The sequence below is a fragment of the Mesocricetus auratus genome, unplaced genomic scaffold (assembly GCF_017639785.1).
Source record: "Mesocricetus auratus isolate SY011 unplaced genomic scaffold, BCM_Maur_2.0 Super-Scaffold_100004, whole genome shotgun sequence".
Lineage (NCBI taxonomy): Eukaryota > Metazoa > Chordata > Mammalia > Rodentia > Cricetidae > Mesocricetus > Mesocricetus auratus.
In genome coordinates this window covers 28,181,422-28,205,378 of record NW_024429189.1, presented here as the reverse complement: position 1 = coordinate 28,205,378, position 23,957 = coordinate 28,181,422, and the positions used below count along the sequence as shown (strand labels likewise).

Here is a 23,957-nt window from a genome sequence, read left to right as displayed (position 1 = left end):
TCCCGAGCTCCAGGATACCTTTCCATCTGAGCTGTGTAACACTCAGTATTCTGTGACTCCCGAGCGCCAGAATACCTGTCCCACCTGATCCGACCAAAATGCCTACAGGAGGTTTTCCACTCTGGTCTCTCTTGTGGACTCTGCTTGGTTGGGAAGTGTACCAGCTAGTTTTATGTCAATTTGACACAAGCTATAGTCTTTAGAGCAAGAGAACTTCAGTTGAAAAAATGCCTCTGTAAGATCAGATCAGGCTGTTGGCAAGCCTGTAGGGCATTTTCCTAATTAGTTATTATTAGGAGGGAGTACAAAACGATGTGAATGAAGTTGCCCCTGGGCTGGTGGTTCAGAATTCTATTTTAAAAAAGCAGACTGAGCAAGCCAGGAAGAGCAGGGCAGTAAGCAGCACCCCTTCATGGCATCTGCATCAGCTCCTGCCTCTAGGTTCTGCCCAGTTTGAGTTCCCACCTTGGTTCCCTCAGTGGACTGTGATTCAGGACATGTAAACCAAATAAACCCTTTCTTCCCCGGGTTGCTTTTGGTCATGGTGTTTCATCATAGCAATAATAACTCAAAGACAGAAGTTGGTACCAGGATCATGGGGTACTGCTATTTTTGCGAGGACTGTGGAAGGACTTTGGAACTTTGGGCTGTCTGTTAGCTTGAATGTAATTGACCTCCATAAGCCTATAGGGAGTGTTACTATTAGGAGGTGTGATCTTGTTGGAGTAGGTATGGCCTTGTTAGAGGAAGTGTGTCCCTGTGGGGGTGGGCTTTGAGGTCTCCTATGCTCAAGCTATGCCCAGTGCCACAGTTCACTTCCTGTTGCCTGTGGATCAAGATGTAGAACTCTCAGCTCCTTCTCCAGCACCACGACTGGCCTGCACACTGCCATGATGATAATGGACTAAACCTCTGAAACTGTAAGTCATCCAAATTAAATATTTTCATTTACGCAAGTTGCCGTAGTCAAGGTGTCTCTTCGAAGCAATCGAAAATGTAGCTAAGACAGGCTGGGAAAGCCACTGAGTGTCAAAACTTAGTGAGCTGCTGTGAGGACTTGGAGGATTAGAGGATGCTGCTGAGAGCAGTGTAGATGACAGGAGGCTTCGCTTGTGAGGTCTCAGAGGGAAGCACAGGCTCTATGGAGACCATTTGATATTTCTAACTAAGAATCTGCGGTTCTGGTCTGCTGGGGCTGAAGAACCAGCTATAATTAACAAGAAACCCGAACTACCGAAGTAAAACCGGTGGTTTTTCTGGGACAGTGAATGCTGGAACTGAGAAGTTAGTAGTGAGTCAGCATCAACAAGGTGAAATCTGGAAAGCGTTTCTGAAGTCAGCACACAGAAGCTGTGTGCCAGAGGCTGCCAAGGTTTTACGTTGTGCTGGCAGCTGAACTTAGTATTGGGAATCACCCAGGTGGTACTGGTTTTGAAGGCATGAAGGCCATGGAGAGCAGCTGGGGTTTGGCACTGTGTGGCAGTGCTGGAGTCCCTCAAGAGTGCTCAGGAGAGGTTGTTGTTGTTGGTAAAGTGAAATCCAGTTTCGGCAGAAGCCCCCAGCATTTTGGAAATGCCAGTACTAAGGGATGACCACCCAGGACACCATCAGAAGTGGAGTAGAGCAGTCTGAGCCTAGGGGACAGTCTTTGTGTGTTGCAGAGGATAGAGCCGAAGAATTGACATAGCCTTCGGAGGAGCCCATAGAGGTGAGTGAAACAGTTATTTTTACACTGTTGCAGTTTGGGTTACTTTGATTGGATTGTGACTGTGCCCTGGTTCTTCTGTCTTGGATTAAGGAAATGTTTAACTTATTTTGATTTTACAGGAGCCCACAGTTGAGAGACTTTGAACTTTTAAACAGACTTTGAATATTTTAAAGAGACTTCAAACTTTTAAGAGTTTGAATTTTTAAAGTGTGTTTTATACAGTGATGTTGATATTAAGGTGTGATTTTTTTTTCTTGATGAACAAGAAAGGGAAGGTTATAGCTTAACAGCGATGTATTTGCGTGTTTAGTTGAAAGGGTCAGCTGTGCTGGATAGTTTTATGTCAAATTGACACAAGCTATAATCATCTGAGAGGAGGGAGCCTCAATTAAGAAAATGCCTCCATAAGATCAGCAAGCCTGTAGGGCATTTTCTTAGTGATCGATGGGGGAGGGCCCAATGAGAGCAAGTCATTAAGTAGCACGCTTCCATGGCCTCTGCATCAGCTCCCGCCTCCGGGTTCTTGCCCTGGCTTCTCTTAGTGGACTGTGATTCAGGATATGTAAGTCAAACCCTTCCCTTCCACAGTTGCTTCTGGTCTTGGTGTTTCATCATGGCAGTAATAACCCATGACAGCAAGGTCAGCTCAGACCGGCACAGTGGCTTTGGTCGTCTCAGAGTTCGTGCAGGGTTGGGAAGATAGAAGTGGTAAATCTACTTTCAACCTTGGGCTCAGTCATTCATTCCAGAATGAGGTCTCTGGAAGCTTTGGCCTGTGTGTCCCTTGTATCTAGAGTATTGTAGAAGACAGAGCTGGAAGAGATTCTTTCTCACGGGTTTTTTTGAGGCTCGAGAGACTCTTGTTAGAAAGGATGTACACATCCACAGGCTTTAATCCTTCAATTCTTTTGGCCCAGATTATCAAGGTGGGATTTTTCCTTGTTTCGTGCTAGCCCCGAGGCACTGGAGACAAACCTCCCCCTTCTTTCTCACTCTCAGGGAAGAAGCCTGATTTCTCTTTAGACATCCAGTTTGGACTAACGAGGCAGACCACAGGTTTGAGTGTGTTGAACTTCCTGAAGACGCAGGTACAGCCCTATTTTCGTCACATTGGGGTGGGAGTGGGATGCAGAGGGGACACGTGTTGGAAGAGCCCTGCTTCCTCTGCCACATGCATCTCAATTCCCCAGTGTTTTCCCCAAGTGTATGGGGGCCAAGGGTTGGATCATGTGAAAATGGTTACAAGATAAAAGAAACCCTCCTTCCTGGTGTTTCTGTTGAAGACATTTGTTTACACAACCAAACGCCTGCCTAGCCTACCTCCATTGCTTTTGAAAAGCAGTGAAGGCTAAAAATGTCTATGAAGAAGATAAGAAAAAGTTTCTACATCTTCCAGAATGTCTGTAATGCCTGAAATTCCTCTTTGGTGAATGATCTGTTGCCAGGAATGATCTCTTCCCATAACAGCTAGGCAGGTTAAGCACGCTTCTCCCAGCTGAGGCTGACAGCCCCATTTCCAAGCTGACCTGCAAAGCCTCCTGCCTGGGTCAACTACTCTCAGGTGAGCTGCTTCTGGAGGTGGAACAGGGGACAGTGGAATTGGACAGGGCAGAGAGAGGTCTTCCTTTTAGAAGTCTTGTGCTACAGATCTGTCTCACTCAGGTCACTTGCTGATTTAAAAACTGTAACTGTTGGCATGAGTCAATATAATGCTTTCCCAAGGCAAAGTTCAAACTGGTTTGCATTCTTGAAGCTTCAGTAGGTTGGGAAGCTATAGGAGACACCTGTTCGATAAGAGTGGTAGCCAAGGGTTTAGCTTAGAAAACACAGGGCCCAAAGGTGACACTTTTCAGCTTTCCCAGTGGGGAAAGGCTAAGCAGGCAGAAAATCCAGGCCTACAACCTCAGTTGGTGTGACCCTGAACCACCTGTTACACTTCTGAGGGCAACTTTGTCTTCTCTTGTAACCATGTTGGGACTTTTGTGAGTGGAATAATGTGGGTGAAGCCAGCCCATGATGCAGTCCTTGACATCCAAGAGCTAAGATGCTCAGCGCAGGGGTGTTACTGTTTGTACTAGGAGAGATCAGACGTCTGCCGCTTCTGTCACCCTCAAGCAACAGCAGGAACACAGTGTGGCTTCTCAGTTCCTCTCACTCCTTACCCTCTTCTTGAACTCAGTTCCCTGGGCTCCTCCTCTGTGCAGACCCTGCCAGCCTCACAGGCTCCTCGGTGTCTTTGCTTTAAATGAAACCAAAGATTAGTTCAAGTTCCCCTGCTCTCTGAGGCTGCCTTTGACAGCGCATCCGGGACTTGGCAGTAGGTCAAGGTTTGCACAGTCTTGGGGCAAAGGTAGATTCATCAGCCTCCCCAGCTCCTCACGGGGTCTAGAATATTGTGGGAGGATGTGCCAGAAACAGAACTGAAGCGCCTCCCCTCGGGTGACTGAGGATGCAGAAACACACAGACACAGGCTTGAGGGAGCTACTCACGAGGTTAGGCACTGGCCACACACGATCCGCCATTAGGTTTTATTTTGAGACAAGACTGCTCAATGTAGCCCTCCCTGGTGGTTCTGGAACTCCATATGTAGACTATGCTGGCCTCAAACTCACAGAAATCTACTTGCCTTGACTTCGTGAGTGCTTGGATTAAAGGCATGAGCCACCATACCTGGCTGCCCCATATTTTGTTTTTAGCTATAGAACCCCTTGCTAAGATGATCTTTTATGTGCACAGGATATAGAAGATTCTGCATGATGGATGAGGGATCTAGGACCTTAACACAGAAACTTATATTAATTATACAACTGTTTGGTCAGTGACTTAGGCTTCTTACTACTTATTAACACATTTCTATTAATCTAAGTATTTCCATGTGGTCTTATGTTGTGGGAGAAGGCTCCAGCATGTTACTCTGTCAGTGACTTCGCAGCCTCTCTCTGCATCCTCTCCCCAGTATTCTCCTCATCTGGTAGCCTTGCCTATACTTCCTGCCTGGATACTGGCCAATCAGTGTTTTATTCATCACCAATAAGTGAAACACATATGCAGAAGGACATCCTGTCAGGAATAGAATAATAGCAGTACAGAAATCACCTCATGGCACCATTGGTAATCGTGGACAAGGACTAAGAATGCTTCTTCCATTCATCCATCACTAACAGAACCCCTACATAAGTAGAACTTGCAAGAGGCCCAGGTCAAAAGCTTTCCAAATTTCCCTTGTAGGTAGGGTGTCCAGTAAGATACTTGGGTGGGGATTCCAGGCAAGTTTCTTAAGAGACTGATTCACCTGAAACTTTATTTTCTCAAAATTTCTGCTTGATGTAGAATGTGTCTGTGTTAGTTGGAGTTCTAGAAGCCAGAAGGGAAGCCATGAGCGTGAGGGTACACCCAACAGGATAAAAGGACAGAACTTTGGTCTATGCAGACATTGGTGGAACCAGCGTATTAACTTTAGAAGACCTTGTTTTGGTCACCTTTGAATGTAGTGAAGAGATATAAACAAGACATTTTGCAACTTGTTTTGTAGAAGCAACCACAATTGCTGGGACTTTGTTCTTACTCGCCATAGCTCCTCAGCTGTGTTAGCTTTCCACCATTGCAGCATAGCTGTGATAAATCAAGGTGAAAGGAGGAAAGATGGTCTGGAGTGAGCTCTAGAGGACCTGAGTTCGGATCTCAGCACCCATGTCTGGTAACTCAAAACTGCCCGTAACATTAGCTTCGGGGGTTCTGATGCCTTCTTCTGGCCCCTGAGAGCACCAGCATACAGGAGGGACACACACACACACTCTCTCTCCCTCTCATATGTAAAAGCAAAAACATAAAAGATTTATTTTGTTTTTATTTTTCAAGAAAGAAAGATTTATTTTAATTTATAGTTTCAAAGTTTTCTGCCCATGGTCAGTTGGCTTTGTTGTATAGTTTCTGTTGGGCTGGTGGCAATGCCGAACATCTTGGGAGAGCTTGCAAACTCTTTACCTCATAGTGAAAAGAAGCAGAAAGTCAGGGGCTCTGGGCTCTCAATACCCCCTTCAAGGGCACTCCCTCCAGTGACCTAACTTCCTCCTACTAGGCCTGTAGCAGTAGCTGAGGTTTTACCACTCAGTAGGACCACAGGATGGTGACCAGCCCCCCCCCCCGGATTTTGGGGGAGCGTTGAAGAGTTAGAACATAGCAGTCTATCTCTGACCTACAAAAGTGCATGCCTGTCTTACAATGAAACACACATCCCATCTCTGCGAGTCCCCAAAGTCTTAACTGTTTCGGTGCTATTGAAAAGCCCGAGTGTGAATCCTTTCCTGAAACAAAGCAAACGAACTGGGAGCACCCATAACAAATACTAGTAACCTACTCAAATATACCAAGGCACAGGGTGGATTTTGATTTCCAAGTGGGAGGAATAGGAAGATAGACCAATCCAAGACCAAACCCCGCAGGTCAAACACGAGGTCCTGTAACAGAGGGGCATGATGTGGTCACCAAATGGCTTTCACAGGGTATCCCCACAGCCCTCCTGGCTGAAGCCATGATGGCCTGTTCTCGGGCCTCTTTTCCTGGTTGACGTTTCTCTGGTTGGGTGGTCTACATTGCTTGTAACTTCCAGAGGTCTCCAATGCAGTTGCTTTCAGTTCTGGTTCGGACATTCCTCTCTTGGGGTCTGCATGCAGCATCTCTGAATGTGGGACACATTGCTTAGCTTCCAGGTCCTTCCTTTGAAGTCTGGTAGGCCCCCACTCCCCACAGCTACTGTATTCTGCAAGCCTGTAAGCTCAGCATCATTCGCATGCCGCCTAAGTCTGCTCCTCCAGTGAGCCACACGGCTGCAGTGGCTCCAGAATAACTTGATGACTGAATATGGGGAAAAGACATCCCAAGGAAACTATAACCAGGTAGTTTGATGCAGCAGGCTGCTACAGGGGTTGCTCTCAAGCTAAGATACCCTCAGGCATCTGTCCTGTTCTCTAAACGCAAAGTGTTTTACATCTTTCTCTTTCAACGTCATGCCCCCCACGCCACCTTTCCATTCCCTCCTAGGTTGTCTGCCCCCCAATTCCTGGTCTTTTTTCTTTCTTATTGATTATTGTTATTTGGGGTGTGTGTGAATAGTATATGAATACCTTGCTGAGTCTGTGTAGGGCTGACTGTCATTTATATGCCTCTACAACTGACTGCTTCGTGTTAGATAAGCTTGGGCTCATCCCCGAGGAAGACTCCTTCCTCTCTCTCTCAGCGGTCTTTAATGAAGAGCCTGTAGCTCTTAGTCTAGGGGTGGAGCCCCGTGAGATTCCCCCCATCCGCATTGGTTGGCTCCCTTCCTGTTAGCACAGACTTCAGGCCCAGCAGGATTCTCTTCTCTCCCTTAGTCCTCAGAAACCTGGGCATACCTTAACACCATCTTTCTCACTCCTGGAAAGGAGGGACAGTTCCCTGGGATTGGTCTGGGGCAGCCCCAACCACTGAAGAATCCTAAGAAGAGCCCCTAGAGGGCCTGCTTCCTCCCTGAAGTCATTTTATTAGATTATCGCTGAGTGGATATGGCATGCTGTCAAGACACCGGGAGCCAAACACATTACATTTCATTGCCAGCAGACAACAGCACATTTCAGGGGGGCTGCCTTCTGGGGAGTAAACAGTTACAGGAGATTTGTGAAGGGAGAATTGGATACTTCCCCTCTGATTTCAGAATTATACCTTTGACCCCGCATAAATTGTGATTAATTTTATTTTCTGAGCCAATGCATTGGTCAGCTCTGGAATGAGCTCTCCGTCTATGAATAGAGACCGAATAGTGCATTGTATCATTAAGTCTTTATCAAAATTCCCTTAACTGGTGGATGGGAGTTTAATAATGAAAAAGCTAGTTATGGCTTATGCAAACGATTATGACAGTACAGAATGTTTTTCAGTGATTTCAAGTTAGAATTAGGCAACAGCAATAGGCACAAAACAGCCACTTAGGGGACATGCCAGCTGCTCCTAGGAAGCTGCTGACATAAACACAAGGAAAGGCACTAAAACAGACACAATTCAAGTCATAATTTGCTTGCTAAAAATTTCCTCTTTGTGTCTGCAGCCTTTGAGGAGAGTCCTGAATGAGGGCATTCATAGTGACAACCAATCAGATGGAGCTACCATGTGAATGAGCAGTAACTGCTGTCACAGGGTAAATCAAGATGGAGGTAAAGTCAAGAGCTAGAGGGAGAGGAATGTAGACCACTCAGCCGAGCTGTGTTCTCCAGGCTCTGAGGCCCAGTTCAGCTCTGGGCGCGGATCAGCAAAGAGCTCTGCCTGCCAAAGCTGCCCTGGAATTCCTAAGCTCCTCTACCCTCCACGTTCTGCAAATTCGCCTCCAGTTGCACCCCAATTAACAGTTAAGCATGCTTCCTCCCCAACAAGGGTCTCCTTGACCAGAAGCAAAGCTCTCCCTTGGTTTCCAGGTGCCCCAAGAGTCCACGACACTGCTCTGTTTGCTTTCTGATGATGCCTCTCTGTGACTTGGCTGAAAGGGCTCCGGTCCCACACTCCTTCTCTGTAGTCAGGGGGAGCTCTGAGGTGGACGGGGTGTTTATTTACACATCTCTCTGGATCATTAGGTAAAAGGGTTCCATGCTTCTCTCTCTTGGCAGTGCTTTTAAACACAAGGAAGTCCGAGCCATCTTAAATTACTCTCTTGTTAACACATATAAATCTGTACAACCGCAGAAATGGTGTTACATATACATTTCCCAGAATTCTTTTTAAGCCCTCAGAAAGCACCTGTTTTTTTTTAAATGGGCTAGTGTACATAACTACAAAGGGATTCTTTTCCTAGAACCTTTGCATGAGAAACTAAGTGACTATTTTGTTAAGGTTTGTAATAAATTGCATTTTTCTTAACTCAGAAATAACTATGTTAGGTCATTAAACTATGTCTCAGGCTATGTTATTTCTTTATTGACTATTGTCAATGTATTGGGGTAGCTTTATTAGCATATATTAATTATACATAACAGGTTTCACTATAACATTTTCATACATGTACACATTTTGATATATTCACTTTTCATTATTCTCTGTTGTCCCTTCTACTTCTGCAGATCCTTCTCCCAACTCCTCTCCCTTTTCCATTGAAGTTCTTCTTTCTTTTTTTTTGGCTTTTTGAGACAGGGTTTCTCTGTATGGCTTTGGAGGTTGTCCTGGAACTCGCTCTGTAGACCAGGCTGGCGTCAAACTCTCCCCTGCCTCTGCCTCCCAAGTGCTGGGATTAAAGGCGTGCACCACCAATGCCCAGCCCATTTGAGGTTCTTCCGGGGTGATTATTGATATAATTTAATACAGTGAAATGTCGATCTGATGTGTATATTTTGAAGTCTTGCTGCATGTACGCACCTGTGTCACTGTCATTCCAATCACGACAGAAGACATTTCCATCATCCCAAATAGTTCTTGCTCATGCCCCCCCTCTGTGGACAATGTGGTCCTCACTGCTACTACCTTAAGGGAGTCTCTCTGTTGTTGCATGAGAATCATTCCGCATGTACACTCTGCCAACCTCTTCCTTATTTTGAACAACATATTTCTTGGTATTTGTCCAGGTCATATTTGCAGCTCATTGTTTATTGTCGACTAATATTTTAAGATACAAACACATGTTGCAATTTTTCCCATTCTTGGATAAAATTTTTGTTTATCTATTCTGCTGGAGGATAGTTGTGTTGCCTCCAGTTTTTGGCTATTAGGAATGTTACTATAAACAGTAGTACTCAGAATAAAGGGAATGAATGAATAGTAATGGCCAAGCTTTCAAATGTTTTTCTCTGTAGTCCAGCTTCATTATGGAAACAAAGCCACAATCTGAGGGATTGGCAAGAGTGTTGACTTAAAGGTATTACTGAGGCCTCACGTTGCTAGGATCACATGGGGACAGATGCCTTTGTTGATAGACATGGCTCAGAGGAGTGATTGTGATTCACGCTTCCCAGTGAGGCTTATGTGACATTGTGGTGGACAAGATAGATTTGGGCACATTTTTTTTAGTAGCTATTTAAAATATTTAAATGTTATTGTGTTAACTGTATGTGTGTAATCACATGTGTCATGGCATGCATGTGGCAGTCAGAAATTCTCTCCTACCTCCATGTAGGACTGAACTCAGATTGCCAATTTGCCTAGTAAGCATTTTATATGCTGAACTATCTTTCATGCCTTAAATATTTAATTCATGGTTGCTTTTAACTTTTAATAGTTCCCTTTGGTAAATTTGAGGTTAGTGATGAACAATGTCTTATTGACCGTAAGTAGTTGGAACTCAAGTGACTGAATTTGTCACCAGCATTCAGTTTAGACCACAAAGTTACCCTGCCTTGGTCACTAACTGGCTGTGACCTTTAGGAATTTAGTTTGTTTCAGGGTTTATAAAATGGAATATCATACATTGGCTGTGAGGGTGAACTGACTATGTATGTGTAAGCATTAGTCCATAGGAGGACTCAAAAACAGTATTTCTGTACAAGAATTAGCAGTAAAGTAGACAAACGTTGTTCAGGGATTAATGATGGGAGTGCTATGTGGTCATGATTTCCAATGGAAATCATTGGAGGAGCTCATGATCTTCAAAGGATGTAACCGTAAACAAATGGCCATGGGCATAGGGGGCTACAGGCATAGCCCAGCAGTTAAAAAAGCACTTGTTGCTCTTGCAAAGGACCTGGATTCTGTTCCTAGCATCCACATGGCTTCCAGCCACCTGTAACTCTAGTTCCATGGCATCTAATACCTTCTCCTCACCTATGTGGGAATTAGGCACATATGTGGCACACATACATGCATGTAGGCTAAACACTCTCTCTCTCTCTCTCTCTCTCTCTCTCTCTCTCTCTCTCTCTCTCTCTCTCTAGCAGAAAAAAAAGTCTCAAGGCTTTCTAAGTTTAAGATAGTGTTCTCTGACAATACTCCACCCTTACTCCCCTCTCCATGGCAAATCCCATATCCTGACATCGAAGTCTAAATGCTTTGGCTGGGAAGGCTGGATGGTATTCAGGAAACCAGAGGTCTGCACATGTCTGCACTGCACACTTAGTGAGGGAGCTCTTCGGCAGGAAGGACTGAGGCTTGGTCCATACCATGTGTTCTGTTGGTCGTGGTTGGCTGGAACCTCACCTAGTGGAAGTTGTTCAGATGTCTTCAAGGTGGAGTCAGCCTTGGTCTAGCTTTCTGACCTTGGCTCTGTTCAGGGCTTATTCTCAGCTGACCCAGGCTCTGCAGACCACACACTTCTTGCTGTGGGCTGAGGATTTTTGGTACTATAAGGATAGCAACCATGACTGAACAGTTTTAGCAGGTCGTGTTTGTTCTCACTACTGGAGGGGGTGAGCTTATCTTTATGATCAATGATGCAATTCTGTCTGCAATTTCTTTTCTCCAGTCACAAGTTAGGAGATTAAAGGCCTCAGATCTTCTGCTCTTCTCACCATGGCCTCTTTCTGGCTACATCAGGTTTCGCAGGAGGCTCAAATGAGTTCTTCCCAACTGTGGTCTGCATTAGTTGCAATAAGCGCTGCCAAAATAGTCACTAAAAGAAACAGTTCCTGTCTGTTAGCTCAGGAGGCCCCAGGTTTTCTGCCTCTTAGCAAACAGCCTTTACTTAAACCCAGATACCAAGGAACCAGGTTCAGGAACATGAGATCAAACAGGTGTGAAGTCCAAAAGTCTGTGTCAGTTCCTCGGGAACATCCAGTGACTTGTCACATAGAAGGATGTTTCCTCTGTCCATGTGGCAGAGAGCATGGCCCTGTCAGTCATCTTAGGTGGTGAGCTCAGAAAGGCTCACCATTTGTAGGATTCAGCTACTTTCCTGTCTACTCTGGACCTGTTTTACTTTGAATCCTAACATGGGGCTGTTTTCAGCTCAGGAAAGTACTGTTTCATGGGTCTCTCTATAGTCACAATGCTGCATGCTTCAGAGTAGCATTGGGATATGTCTACAATATCTGTGGGGGCCGCCCCCCAAAGGCTGTCTATAGTCCAACAAGTACTGAGCACAATAATTATTTAGAATCAGTGCTGGCTTCTAACATTGATGCCAAGCAAGCAAATGCCCAACTGTCCATATGTAATGACTTAGCTCTAAAAAAATGATGCTGTAAGTGGTCCTTGCCAATGTAGTATGGCCAGGATGCCAGATGTAATTTCCTTTAGGTGAAAAGAGATGTTAAATACATCTAGAAGGCTGGAACAAAGCAGAAACCACTAAAACTGGAGAGTATCAAATTCAAACAAACAAAAACTCCAAGAAATACATAGACTAAGGATCTTCATTGTCCAGTGTGGCCAATCTCACAAAGGACTTAATCTATTTTCCATATCACACCCAGAAAAGGGGACCAGAACACACTTTCAAGGATGAAATTTCCACGTTTATTATTCTTCCATGTGCATAGAAAATGGCAGTGAGGTGTCCTGTGAAAGAGGCGGATGAGCATGGCGCGGCTGTCACACTGAGCTTTGTGCTTCCGGGGTCACTACTCACTGAAAACAGGATGTCAGAGTTTGCTGTCAACTGTTAACAGTTCCTTGGGCTTCCCACTTGTGTTTTAGGCTGTCAGTTCTCCAAATCTCTTTTCAAACGGCACACTGCATTACAAATGATGGCACTTAACCAATGTGGCATTTCCATATTTACACCAACAGAATAAATTTTTACAAGACATAATAGCATACAATCTTGACATTTAGTAATAGCAATAAAACATGAAGGGCATCCATTTTATTTTTTTTTCTGTACAAACTATCTGAACATAACTTTATTCACATTAAAAAAATCATCTGTAATTTGATTTGACCTACACATAACCCATCTCATTTCAGCCATTTCTCAACCCATTCATCACATCACCCATACCTTCACCATAGAATCTACAAGGAATTAGACCTAACACCTACACAGAGCTTAGAAAGTCCTCTCCCAAGGGTTTCCTCACTTCCCTGAAAATTCCTCAAAAAAGAAAAAAACTCTTCACTCATTCCTTCCATTTCACGTTCACATTTCATCATCAAATCAGCAAGACGGACTTTTCACCTCAATCCAAGTAAAGTTAGCAAGAGAGAGTTCCTCGCCAGGCGTCTCAATGCTACACCCACGAGTCCGGGGACCCTGGGTACTGTTCAGCTCTGTAAGAAGGTCGTTTAGTGGAATAAAAGTCTACGTAATTTGTGGTTGATTTCAGTCCATACTGTGTTGAGTAATCAGTAGAAGACGGAAAGTGAACTCGGTCATCAAAATAAGGGTCTTCATAGCTACGAGGAGACTGCAAGTACAACCTGTAGGCATCCAAGGTCTTTCGGGTGGAGTCATCCTGATAGTACAGCTGTTGGTGCTGCTGGCAAAACAGAAAGGCCAGTGAGCGGGAGCATTGCAAACACATTGAAAGAACACGGATGTGGGCTTCCCGTTTCACGTGTAGGTTCTTTGTGGGCTAAAGGGGGAAAGCTGTTTCAGGTGCACAGCATGCTTACTCACAGCAGGGAGGATTTTAAATTATGTTTATAGGCAAGCTGGCTTTGTTTGCTCAAGTCCTTCCCTGAGGCCTCAGAGGAGCTTAGGCCCTCAGTGGGAGGTGCCTGTCAGATAGAGATCAAAAGAGCAGGCAGCTTTAGCACAGGAAAGTTAAGCATATCATGGACATACGAGGGCCGGGATTTGGTTTTAGATATTCAGATGACTATAATTATACGACTGTATGTGAGTCCACCACTCCATTTTAAAAGATGGTACATAGTGTGATAAACTCTGCTTTACAGTGTACTATTAGACAACGAGCAATCGCAGACAGGAAGAGAACGTTAGCAGACGCCCGAGCAAACAGCATTGTGGAGGCAAGGACTTCACTAAGATCCTCCGAAGAAACAAGTGCTACATGTTATCATCCACACAGGGAACCTGGTCCCCATTTCCTTCTGTGCTGTCTTCGCTATGACCTCACTGTGATGCCATCAAATTATCACAGCTCTTATGTCTGTCTTCATGCTGTCCAAATTCGCCCCACCCCCCAACTCGGTAAGACTGAAGAATTTACCGTAGAGGTATTGGCATCTGACTTTAAACTCAGTCTAACTTCACCATATTTCAGAGTTACAAAGTATACTTGGCTAACTATCTCCTCTTTTCTGGACTTAAAAAGAAACAGCATAGGCTGGGTGCGGTGGCTTGAGATCCTGGCTGCTCCTGAGGCTGATAATGGATGGTTGACTTAGCTCAGATGTTTGAGATCAGCAGGAACAACAGTAAGACCCAACCACAAAACCAAACTGCAAAAGCTAGAGCATACATTATGAGTAATGAGGGAAATTCTTCTTTTCCTATCTAAATAAAAAAGGTTATGGTGTAGATAGAAGTCTCAGACCACTCTTCTTTGGAAGGACACAATGCCGTTCTGACTGGGAAACCCTAGTTTTGTGGCTGAAAGGGGTGCGTGTGGCAGTACAGTCCCTGGGGATATAGCTCGGGAAGCCCCTCATAAGTGGGCTGCAGACGCAGGGTTTTTAAACCATGGAGCTTGGATGAGGAGGAAGTCATGATAATAGAGGACAAAGTGTCCAAAGAGAACGATGAGGCTGGCGAGGTTTGCTCACCAACTTGGCCTCACCCAAAGGATGGAAGAGACTCTAGGTTAATGGAAAAAGTCAGAGAGGGAAACTGACAAGAGCATGCACCAGAGGTTTCTCGCATCCCTGTCAGAGGCGAGCAGTCTCAGAGGCACTGATGGAAACAATTTATCTGAACCACGTGCAGGTCTGCGAAGCGAATTTCCCCAGGGGATGCTCCTTTGACCCTGCATCAAGGCCCAGCTCTCACAGGTGGTCCCCTTACTGTGTGACTGCTAACCGGCCTTCTGTACAAATGACAATGCAAATTCACCTGTAGCCGTCTATTTTGTTCTCTTGCTGGTGAGGAATAGGAACTGATGTATATTGGTGAAGGTTTGCTGGAGCCTGTAAGAAAATAGTTCATTAAATTAAAACTAACGTTTATTATAACGGTCCACCAGCTTGTGATGGTGCTGCCTTCCCTAGTGCCAGCATAGGCAGAAGGGCAGTAGCCCAGGCTCCCTGATTTGAACAGTACATTCTGGATCTGGGAGGCCAACAGCAAAAACAGGCTGCATGTGTGCACGTGTGTGTGGCAGCAAGAAGCATGTAAATGTAGAGCCCATCCAGAGGGGCCGACTCAAGCTCTGCTCAGTCTCGGGGGTTTCTGCAGTTGGATTTGAGCAGTACACGGCTCCCTGTGCTGAGCTGAGGACCATCCCTCTTCCAGGGCCCAGAGCCATGGTGTGAATCACAGGGATGGGAGATGCATCATTAGAATGCACCTCGAGTCTTCTGAGCAGCTGTGATTCAGACCCTGGGTTCTGGAAAGGGCAGGCATAGGCATGTCCAAAGCAGCGAGCTACGTAGAGGCACAGTCCCGGGTCTGCCATGGTTAAGTATGTAGTAAATGGGAAAAGCATTTGGTTAATTCGGCAAGTATCTTCAAGAGCCCAGAGCAGGCTCCTGATGACATCACTAGTTGCCTTTCTATTACTGCTAAAACTAGGAAAGGTTTTAATTTTTTTAAATAAGGAAAATAAAGCACACTCCAGGCAAATTAGGTTTATTGAAGCAAACAAAGATAAGGGATGCGTGCTCAAGAGGCAGTGTCTGCAGTGAAGCAGGCTGCTGCAGACCCGAGACCGCCTGCCTTCAGTTTGTATGTGTGTTCCCTTCTGCACAGAGCCTGGTGTTTGAAATGGAGCATCTGTAATTCTCTGAGCTATTAATTGCCATGGTAACAATACTTGATTAGTAAATAGTCCTGTGAAATCACAGGACTCTGAGTACAGCTCAGACTCCTCCCCCAGCAGTAGTTAGGCTGCTATCAGCTTTCATTTATTTCTTTTTAATAAGCAGGCATTTCCCCTCCCTCCTGTTTTTTTTTCTTTTTGAGGAAAAAGCACCTTTTGCATTGCAGTAGCTCACGACTTGTTCTGGGGTAGTTTTAATTTGCTAAATATTTGAGACTGGACCAATTACCTTTTGGGCTGGCAACTTCAAATTATTTTTATACACATCTTTCTGAACAGGATATAAACATACCAACACTGTGATATTATTTAGAAATGGGCCAGACCAGAGGGTCTATGCAGCTCCTGCAGAGAGAGCTACACGCATTAGGCCTTTGGTTCTGATGCATAAAGGGCTCTTGCTAGAGCAGGAGGGGACAGGAGCAGAGAGAATGGCACCTGAGGCAGCCAGGAGTCATCACTGGCTCCAGTTCTCTTTTGCACTTGTGGCTGTCATAACTTCATTGGCTTGACTTATTTAAAATAAGCAGAAAAGGCACCAATCCCGACAGTGGCAGAGAAGGGACAGGGTACGGTTTGCTGCTGGGGGACCGTCTGTCTCTCTATAAGCACGGGCCACTTTCCAGGACACACACCGAGTGCCCAGGTATTGCATCACACACCCAACTGGCTTCTTACCAGGGTACAGGCCTTTATGTGTGGTGTCCCCTTGGCTATTGTAATACTGCATAGGTGGCTGGGTCCTATCGTATTCAGAGCGAGGCTCTCTGATTCCTAACAGTGCTGGTGAAGAAGACGTGCTGCCGACTGAGGGGAGAGGCAGAGGAAGGAGAGGGGAAGAGAGAGAAATCATCGTCAGCTCCGGAAAACAAATGGTCATTAGCAGTGCCAGTCAAATCAGCTCTCAGACGTGCTGAGGGTGGAGAGCAGCCAGACCCCAAGGACCATGAACACACCCTACATCCCCAAACCAGCCAGGGGCCCAGGGTACAGGGCGGCAGGCCGCGACCCACCCTTGGAAACCGAGTGGAGTAACTTATGAGCCATACAAGAGTTAGTTCTACTCGACGATCACAGTTTAGCTGCTTATAAACTCCTATCAGCATTTATGGCAGGTTGTAATTTTTGATCGTTAAAATTATATGTGTCTAGAAGTGTCCAGTCTCTTCATGGTGCTCTAATGTCAGGAGATCATGTGACCCCAGATGACTTCTCTGATCCTAGGCTAGGCCACACATCTGATAATGGCTAGCCACCTACCAAAAGGGTCCCCTTTTGGACAGTTTCTTTAGGCCAGGAAGGAAGAAACAGGTCAACAGGTCACGTGAGTCCCACCTGCCCCTCACTAACAATGTGGTTTGTAAGAAAACTAATTGCAAATAAGTGACCATGTCTTTACCCATTCACGTGAAAGGGGCGGTCCTCCAGCTAAGCTTAGCCCCTGTGGCTCGGCACAGCCATGCCTTCAGGGGGCCTGGCATGGCTGTTCTTTTCACATGCCGGGCTGCCCGTGTCCGATGAGGTGAGCATGCGCAGCCGTGTCTCTGTGCTACCTCCAGCTCACATTTGGGGAGATGGAGACAGGAGAGACCGGCTTCCCTTTGGGATGGCACTAACGGCGGCAGGTGTGCCCACAAGCAGACGCCTCAGCATGCTGAAGGGCAATGATCTGCCCTCACACAGCTGGGACAGGAGTGGCAAACATTTCTCCTCCGAGTAGAATCCCGAGGGCCACCTAGGGACTGTGGGGGCCACTAGCACTTCTGCTTGTATGTTTAAGAGGGCCATGTAGCAAATCTATTGCAAAGTAGCTGTGTGCCAATCTGTTTGAGGTGACTCTGCTTGTCTGGCAGTCCCCTGTCTGGCTTCCTGACATCCCTATTCCTCAGTCCTCGGACACACTGAACTTTTTTAAATAAAAGAACAGTACGAGGGCTTATCAGGGGTGTCCAAAACAAGCAAAGTTGCAAAGTTCTTGTTGAATGAAACAGCTCATAATTTTAAAGCAGGACATATCTACCACACACAGTAAATGTAATGTCTTAAAAAAAAAATAACCCAAAAAACAAAATACCAAACTAAACAAGCAAGAAACTCCCAGCACAACCACAGACATTCAATTATGCAGCTAGAGCCCCTGGGCATGGATAGATTACTCTTTTTGTCCACGTGAGCGATAGAACTGTCAGAGGCAGCACAGCTGAGGACAACAGATAATATATATGTGGGAATGTTTGATTGAAAGCCGAATCAAAGCAAGAAGCATCATTTTACCTGTTTCATTCAGGTACGAATTAAATTCACAGCACTGGTTTGACCTCACAGTCACAAGGTTTCTTTACATGTAATTTAGTGTGAAACTCAAAACATTCTTCCCATTAAGCTAAACTCTGCAAATGGGTGGGCAGCGCAGTTCTCAAGACCGCAGCTTAAAACTCCATGGGAGTTTCTAGAAAGCCACACTGTGAGGTGTTGCTGGGTGGGTGGGGTCTGCAAAGCAGCCAGGGCATGTGTCATTGCAGAGCCAGAAAGACCCAAGGTCAAGGAGCCTGTTCCCGAGACGTTTCACCAAGGAAATGGAGAAAAAACAAACCAAAAACTTTGCCCGCAGCAGCAGCAGCAAGGAGACTTAACACTTATGCAAAGCTGGCGAGAACACAGACATTCCTAGTCAGCCAGTGTGTCCTAAGTTACTTCCATCTCCCAGGACTCTACATCAGGTTACCGGTCCAACTGGTCAAATGCAGACGCCAGGGTCCTGTCCCCAACCTGGTGAAGCTGCCAGTGTCCAGGTGTGGGCAGGCCTTTTTTTTTTTAATGTACCGCAGCTGACGTAAGCCGTATTATCTTTTCAAATGGAAGAAAGGGGGCTGTTAACAGTGCGACTGTCAAAGCAGGCTCTCGGGTTGATGGGCAGTGCTGAAGTGCCAGGCTGAATCAGCTCATGCTCTCAGAACAATGCTCTGTCACACAAATGCCCACTGACCTGACTGAATGATGGGTGACATCTGTTGGTTGGTGGTGGACAGAGAAGGATGTGACTTGAATCGGTCTCGCTCTAGCGTGGACACAGGTGTAATGAAATGGTTCTGATTCCACCCATCCTGTGGAGTCAATGGAGACAAAGAAACATCTCAAAATGAGTAACAGCACTTCACTGCGTGCTGATTAGGAATGTGGCTACCAGGAAGGCTGTTCTCGCAGGTTTACCTTTTTGTAAATGCTCCGGAGGTCCCGATACTGCCACAATGTATTTAAGACCTGGGCTGCCGCCTTCACCACTTTCAGAGAGGACCTGGGGAGAGACGGTGGCTTAATGAAGGTAGGTAACACGCCACTCACTCTGTGAGACTCAGGCTGCAAGCACAGTTGCAGGGTGCATTGTGTGCAGAGAGTGGAATCCCCAGAGAGGCAAGGGTGCTTTCTCACCTCTGCAGCCCAGGGGGTCCCCTCAAAGCTGTTATCCACACCTCCAATTTCTTTCATCTCCCCTCCTCTTAAAGCCACGCCTCCATACTATTGTTATACCCAATGACCGGGCCTCATCCTCATCCTGAGTAAGTAGGCCTCTGACTCTTGCCTGCCTCTCATCATCTCCTCCTTTCACTCGGTCTCCGAGTTACCGATGCTCCTGGAGACTCAGTTCTGGCTACTCCTTTCTGAGCTCATTTGGGGTCGTCATGTCCCTGGCACCTGTCAATCTTCACTTCCATAAACAAGTCATTTAGATGCTGCTGACTGCCAGGTGTATTTTTTCAGCTTGAGTGTAGGCCTGGTACCCAGGCTGCCCCTCTCCCGCTGATCACACATTCACTGGATGTCTAATAGTTATCCCCAAGCATCCAAGTCCAGGGCAAATCCCTGATGGTCTTCCTGCAGGCTTCCCGGCCTTGGCAACTTCTGACAAAACGCGGGAGTCATTCACAACAGTCCCTTCTCCTGCCACACACTCCTCCATCAGTAAACCCTCTGCAATGCCTTTCACCCCCACCAGAGATGCTGCCGTCTTCACCACTGTAGCTGCTGCACCCTTGTCTTTGGTCTGTCTGAGGGAATGAGGTCATGCTGGTGTTTCTACAAGGGGAACAGACCATGTCCTCCTCCTGCTCACTGCTCTCCAATGGCTTTGGTTTTACTCAGAGGTTGAGACAAGCGACCTACAAGGTCCTATTGCTTTTTGACTGTCCCCTTTTCTTCTCTCTCATACTAGTTATGTCTCAGTCACACTGGGTTCTGCTCCCATGTCTCGACCCTAAGAGCTACCCTGCTCATCCCCCTCTCTGGCCCCCAGGTCTGCTCCCTGTTATCACCATGAAGCCTTCCCGGGTCACTTCTTTCTCCCTGACACACTTTGTCACCTTCCCTGATTTTGTCGTTTGCCTCTGCAGGTACCATTGCCAAGCTCTGTTGCTGTTATTCATTGGGTACCTCATCTGCCTTGGCCCTGGGATGCTGTTATGTAAGTTGGGCACTGACAACAGCACCTGGACATCAAGTAAGCAATAAATATGGGGACGAACCATGAGGGAAGTGAAATGCAGAGAAACCAACCACAACTTGATATGGTTCAAGACTTCCTTCTTTCTTTTCCATTTTTAAAGGGATTTGTTTATTTTTATTTATGTGTATGAGTGTTTTGCATGTATGTATGTGTGCCATGTACATGCCTGGTGTCCATAGAGACCAAACTCAGGACATCTGCAAGAGCAGTGAGTGCTCTTACTTGAGCCATCTTTCCAGCTTGCCTGGCCCAAGAAGTTCTGAGTTTTTGGCTTTAAGAGATTAATTAGACTTATATATATATACTTAGGTGTATATTGCAGACACACACACAAATGCATGCATTCATGCATGCCTTGTCATTGGCTCAGCATTTCTACAAGGTGAATATCTTAGAGTGCATAGGTGATCACATGACATGTGTATGTGTGTGTAGGCTGCAGAGGGAGTCAGCCGAATGGGATCTTAACTGCCTTAAGAGTTTCATTTTCTTAAAAGGAAAGGCAGAGTGTGGTGGCTTACTCTTACAATCTTAGAACTCAGAAGACTAATGCAGGAAGATTGCTATGAGTTTGAGAACAGCCTGGACCACATAGTGAACTCAAGAACAGGCCAGGCTACAGGGCAAAGCCTTATTTGAAAGAAAAAAAAAATCAAAATCAAAACAAACATATTGCATGTATTTGTTACTAATGACATTTAAAAAATGCAAGAAATAAGCTGAAAGGCAATGCTGTTTATGCTGACAGATGTGACCTCTATCAGGTAAGGCTACCTGCATTACTCTCATATTTTAAGAATTCCTTTAGAGGTATCAACTGAAAGACTAGTTAAGCTGTAATGTGAATCCCAGCACTGCCATTCAGCTAATAAAGTGTCCCTATGCGCCACATGTTACCAGGGCCAAGCTTTGTTCTTGTTGTTAAGGACACAACAGCAGATAAAAGGACAACGTCCCAGCCACTGCGGTAGTGAGATGCCAGAGGAAGACCCAAATAACACGAGGGGAGTGAGTCAGTGCCAGAGAGAATGTAGAGGGGAGTGGGGCGGAGAGGGAGGGGTGCAGAGTGGTTGCTGACCTACTGTTCATGGAAGGTACTGGAATTCCCACTTCCATTTGCTGATCTGACACTAGGACAAATTTAGTCACAGCTACAGCCCGACAACGAGAAGCCTCTATTTTGCTACTGATTCGTTCTGCCCACTTGTGCTGCTTCATCTGTTACTGCCATCCAAAAGCAAGGGAGAAGTGTGGCCAAGCCCAGAGCACACTCATGCAGTGGCGGTTTTTATGCTTTCAGGACACTTGGCAGCAGAATCAATCTCAAAAGCCACGATTTAAAAAGACACCCTTGCAGAATAGGCCTTAGGCTCGGCACAGCCCAAGGTGCAAACGAAATGGTGCCCCTGAGGTTGTCCCCACCCTGGTGCTTTTGGTTCTTCTGGGAGCTGACATGAACAAATGTGGCTTCAGAGATGGCTACAGCCTGGGATCTGAATCTCCCAAAAGTCCTATGCACAAGTCGTAACTCTCAGTGTGACAGTGCAGGGAGACGCAGCCTTTGGGAAGAGGCACCTGGAAGACGGTCTTCCACGTGAGAGCAAAGAGGTCATTCTCTATAAAACCAGAAAGGGGCTTGCACCAGACATCAGTCTATTGGTGCCTTGATCCTGGATCTCACAGGTGCTAGGATTATAGGAAATAAACTATTGTTCATAAGTTCCCTAGCTCACAGCATTTTCTTACAGCAACTTGAGTAGACTAAGTCAGAGAGAGAGGGGTGAGGTACACTATAATAAAGAGAATGCCAACACATAACGAAAAGCACCCCCTCCCGCCCTTACCCGTCTTAGCTATCCAGCATGTGAGAAATCCAGAAATAAATCCTTGAATTAGATGTGGATCCTCCAAAGGCTCTCCCCCCAAGACAGTCCAGGGACCGAGGCACCACACACTTGCCTGTCTCCTCTGCCTTTGGTTATGTTCACAAGCTTCTCTATACCTCCTGAGTCAGCCAGCGCTTTGGCATTCTCCATGTTTTTGCTGGTGACCTCATGAAGAGCACAGCAGATTGCTGCCACGGTCTCATCGGACAGTATGCTGGGGCCGTTGCCGCCTGGAAGCCGGTTGACCAGGTCTCGCATGGCGTATTTACCTGCCGGGCGCACAAGACAAGGGTCAACTTTTCACAGGTTACTGTTGTTGAACATTGTGATAATCCAGAGGTTTTAAAAAAATGGAACTTCAAAAGAGACGTGAACAGGAAAAAGAATTCAAAGCCCGTAGCAAAGAAGAAAAACATGTATGTGACTTTGAGGGAAAGTTAACACTTACTGTCATGTCACTTGGACAAATGGCTACTTAAAACATCACTGTCACTTACTGAAAGGAACATGAGTCAGTGCTTACAAGTTCACTGGAAGTTGAGTCATATTCTAAAGTAATGGCTATAATGAAAGATTAGACCAGAAATTTAGTTCTTAGTTCCAGTGTATCAAAATTCTTCACTTTCTGCTCAATGATGTTTAAGAAACTTTGAATCTGGACTAAGGTTGCCAAAAGTACCTTGCATTCTGGGGAGTCTAGCGAGTTAACTGAGAACAGTTAACAGAGCTGAGGGTTATGTCGGCTGACCTGGCATCAGCAGTTAACCATACACTAGTTTATTTAAAAGATACCAGGAAAAAAAATCTTCTACTGAAATTCCAGGTATATTATCTCCTAGAGGTAACAAGTAATAATAAAGAAATACGTGTGGAGACAGGGCTGAGGGAGTCTCCGCCAGAGAAGCAATTCTTTATAAACATTCAAACAGAGATTATCTCTAGCTTTTTCAATTTCAATTACCAACTGACAAAGTGGGATAAATGCACTACAAACAGAAGAAATTAACTAAGGCGAAAGTAAATATGTTCTTAGGGTTGCTGTCATGCTAACCAGGGTTTTCATCAAAGGGCTGTTTATCTGCAGTGGTAGAGACAGCAGACGGGTCCTAACTGCATGCATGTCATTTCCTGTGTATCACAGGCAAAGTTCGTCAGAACAGAGGCTGTGATGAGTGGGGAAACAGCAGTGATTCTGGAAGCCTAGAAGATCAATGTGGGTCTTGAGAAGGGTGAGAAGTTAGCATTGGTGATTTCTGAGTACTCATCAATGGCCAGTGTGTATGATAACACGTGACTAGCCACATTTCTTAGCAGTAGAAACAGTATGTCTCTTATAGGAAATTCAAGGAGTATGGATGTAACTTCTAAGTCTAGTTTGACCTGCTCTGAAGGAAGTGTGGGAATTGGGCAGGGTGGGGCCATGGAGAGGCTCAGTGAGACTTCCTCTCTGTGGAGCTGATCTGCCTCAAAGGAACGGAAACATTCTAATAATTTAAAAATGGCATTTCTGCCAGGCCAGGCATGAAGGGCTTTACCTGCAAGTCACTGTATTCCATTCAATTTTGGTGGGAGTAGCCTTGAACCTAGGGCCTTGTGCATGCCAGGTAGTCTACTATGAAGCTACATTGCAGCCCTCTTTTTATGCTGAGATGGGTCTCACTACCGCAGATTGACTTGAACCTACCCCATAGGCCAGGCTGGCTTTGAACTTGTCAACCTTGTGCTTCTGCCTCCCAAGGAGCTGTGGTTTACTGGTTTGCTCCACCAGGCCAGGATCACAGCTAATCTTTTGTTACTGCTTTTGTTTTTCAAGAAAGGATTTCATAGTGTAGTCCTGGAACTTACTTTGGAGACCAGGCTGGGTCACACTCTGCCTCCCGAGTGCTGGGGTTAAAGGTGTGCGCCACCACCATTCCACAAAGTTAATCTAAAGCTAAGTATTATTCTCATCTCTCTCATGTTTTCTCTTACTGCCCCCCCCCTTCCTGCCTCCCTCTATTATACCATGTGTATTTTAATATAAATTAGGTTTAAG

At 45.8% G+C, this 23,957-nt stretch overlaps 1 protein-coding gene and 1 long non-coding RNA gene across 19 annotated transcripts in view; one reads left to right on the top strand and one right to left on the bottom strand.

Moving 5' to 3' along the window:
- Window positions 1-1,478: 1,478 nt before the first annotated feature.
- On the top strand, window positions 1,479-13,604 carry LOC110340704. 2 transcript variants are annotated; one of them, XR_002382509.2, is made up of 3 exons: window positions 1,479-1,708; window positions 2,708-2,796; window positions 13,494-13,604. It is a non-coding gene; the product is annotated as an uncharacterized LOC110340704 (long non-coding RNA). The 2 variants fall into 2 exon arrangements; XR_002382508.2 differs by lacking the exon at window positions 1,479-1,708 and adding an exon at window positions 2,169-2,270.
- Window positions 12,088-23,957, bottom strand: part of Pkp4 (plakophilin 4) — a 204,532-nt gene continuing 192,662 nt past the window's right edge. For 8 of the 17 annotated variants that reach the window (XM_013112624.3, XM_013112629.3, XM_013112627.3 and 5 more), the window contains 6 exons: window positions 21,996-22,191; window positions 18,746-18,830; window positions 18,522-18,639; window positions 16,214-16,342; window positions 14,611-14,684; window positions 12,088-13,072 (listed from right to left, as the gene is read on the bottom strand). In XM_013112624.3, coding sequence (XP_012968078.1) covers window positions 12,824-13,072; window positions 14,611-14,684; window positions 16,214-16,342; window positions 18,522-18,639; window positions 18,746-18,830; window positions 21,996-22,191 — 851 coding nt within the window. In that variant the 3' untranslated portion in view covers window positions 12,088-12,823. The remainder of the gene's footprint in view (window positions 13,073-14,610; window positions 14,685-16,213; window positions 16,343-18,521; window positions 18,640-18,745; window positions 18,831-21,995; window positions 22,192-23,957) is intronic. The other 9 variants (XM_013112626.3, XM_013112634.3, XM_040745381.1 and 6 more) reach the window with 4 other exon arrangements.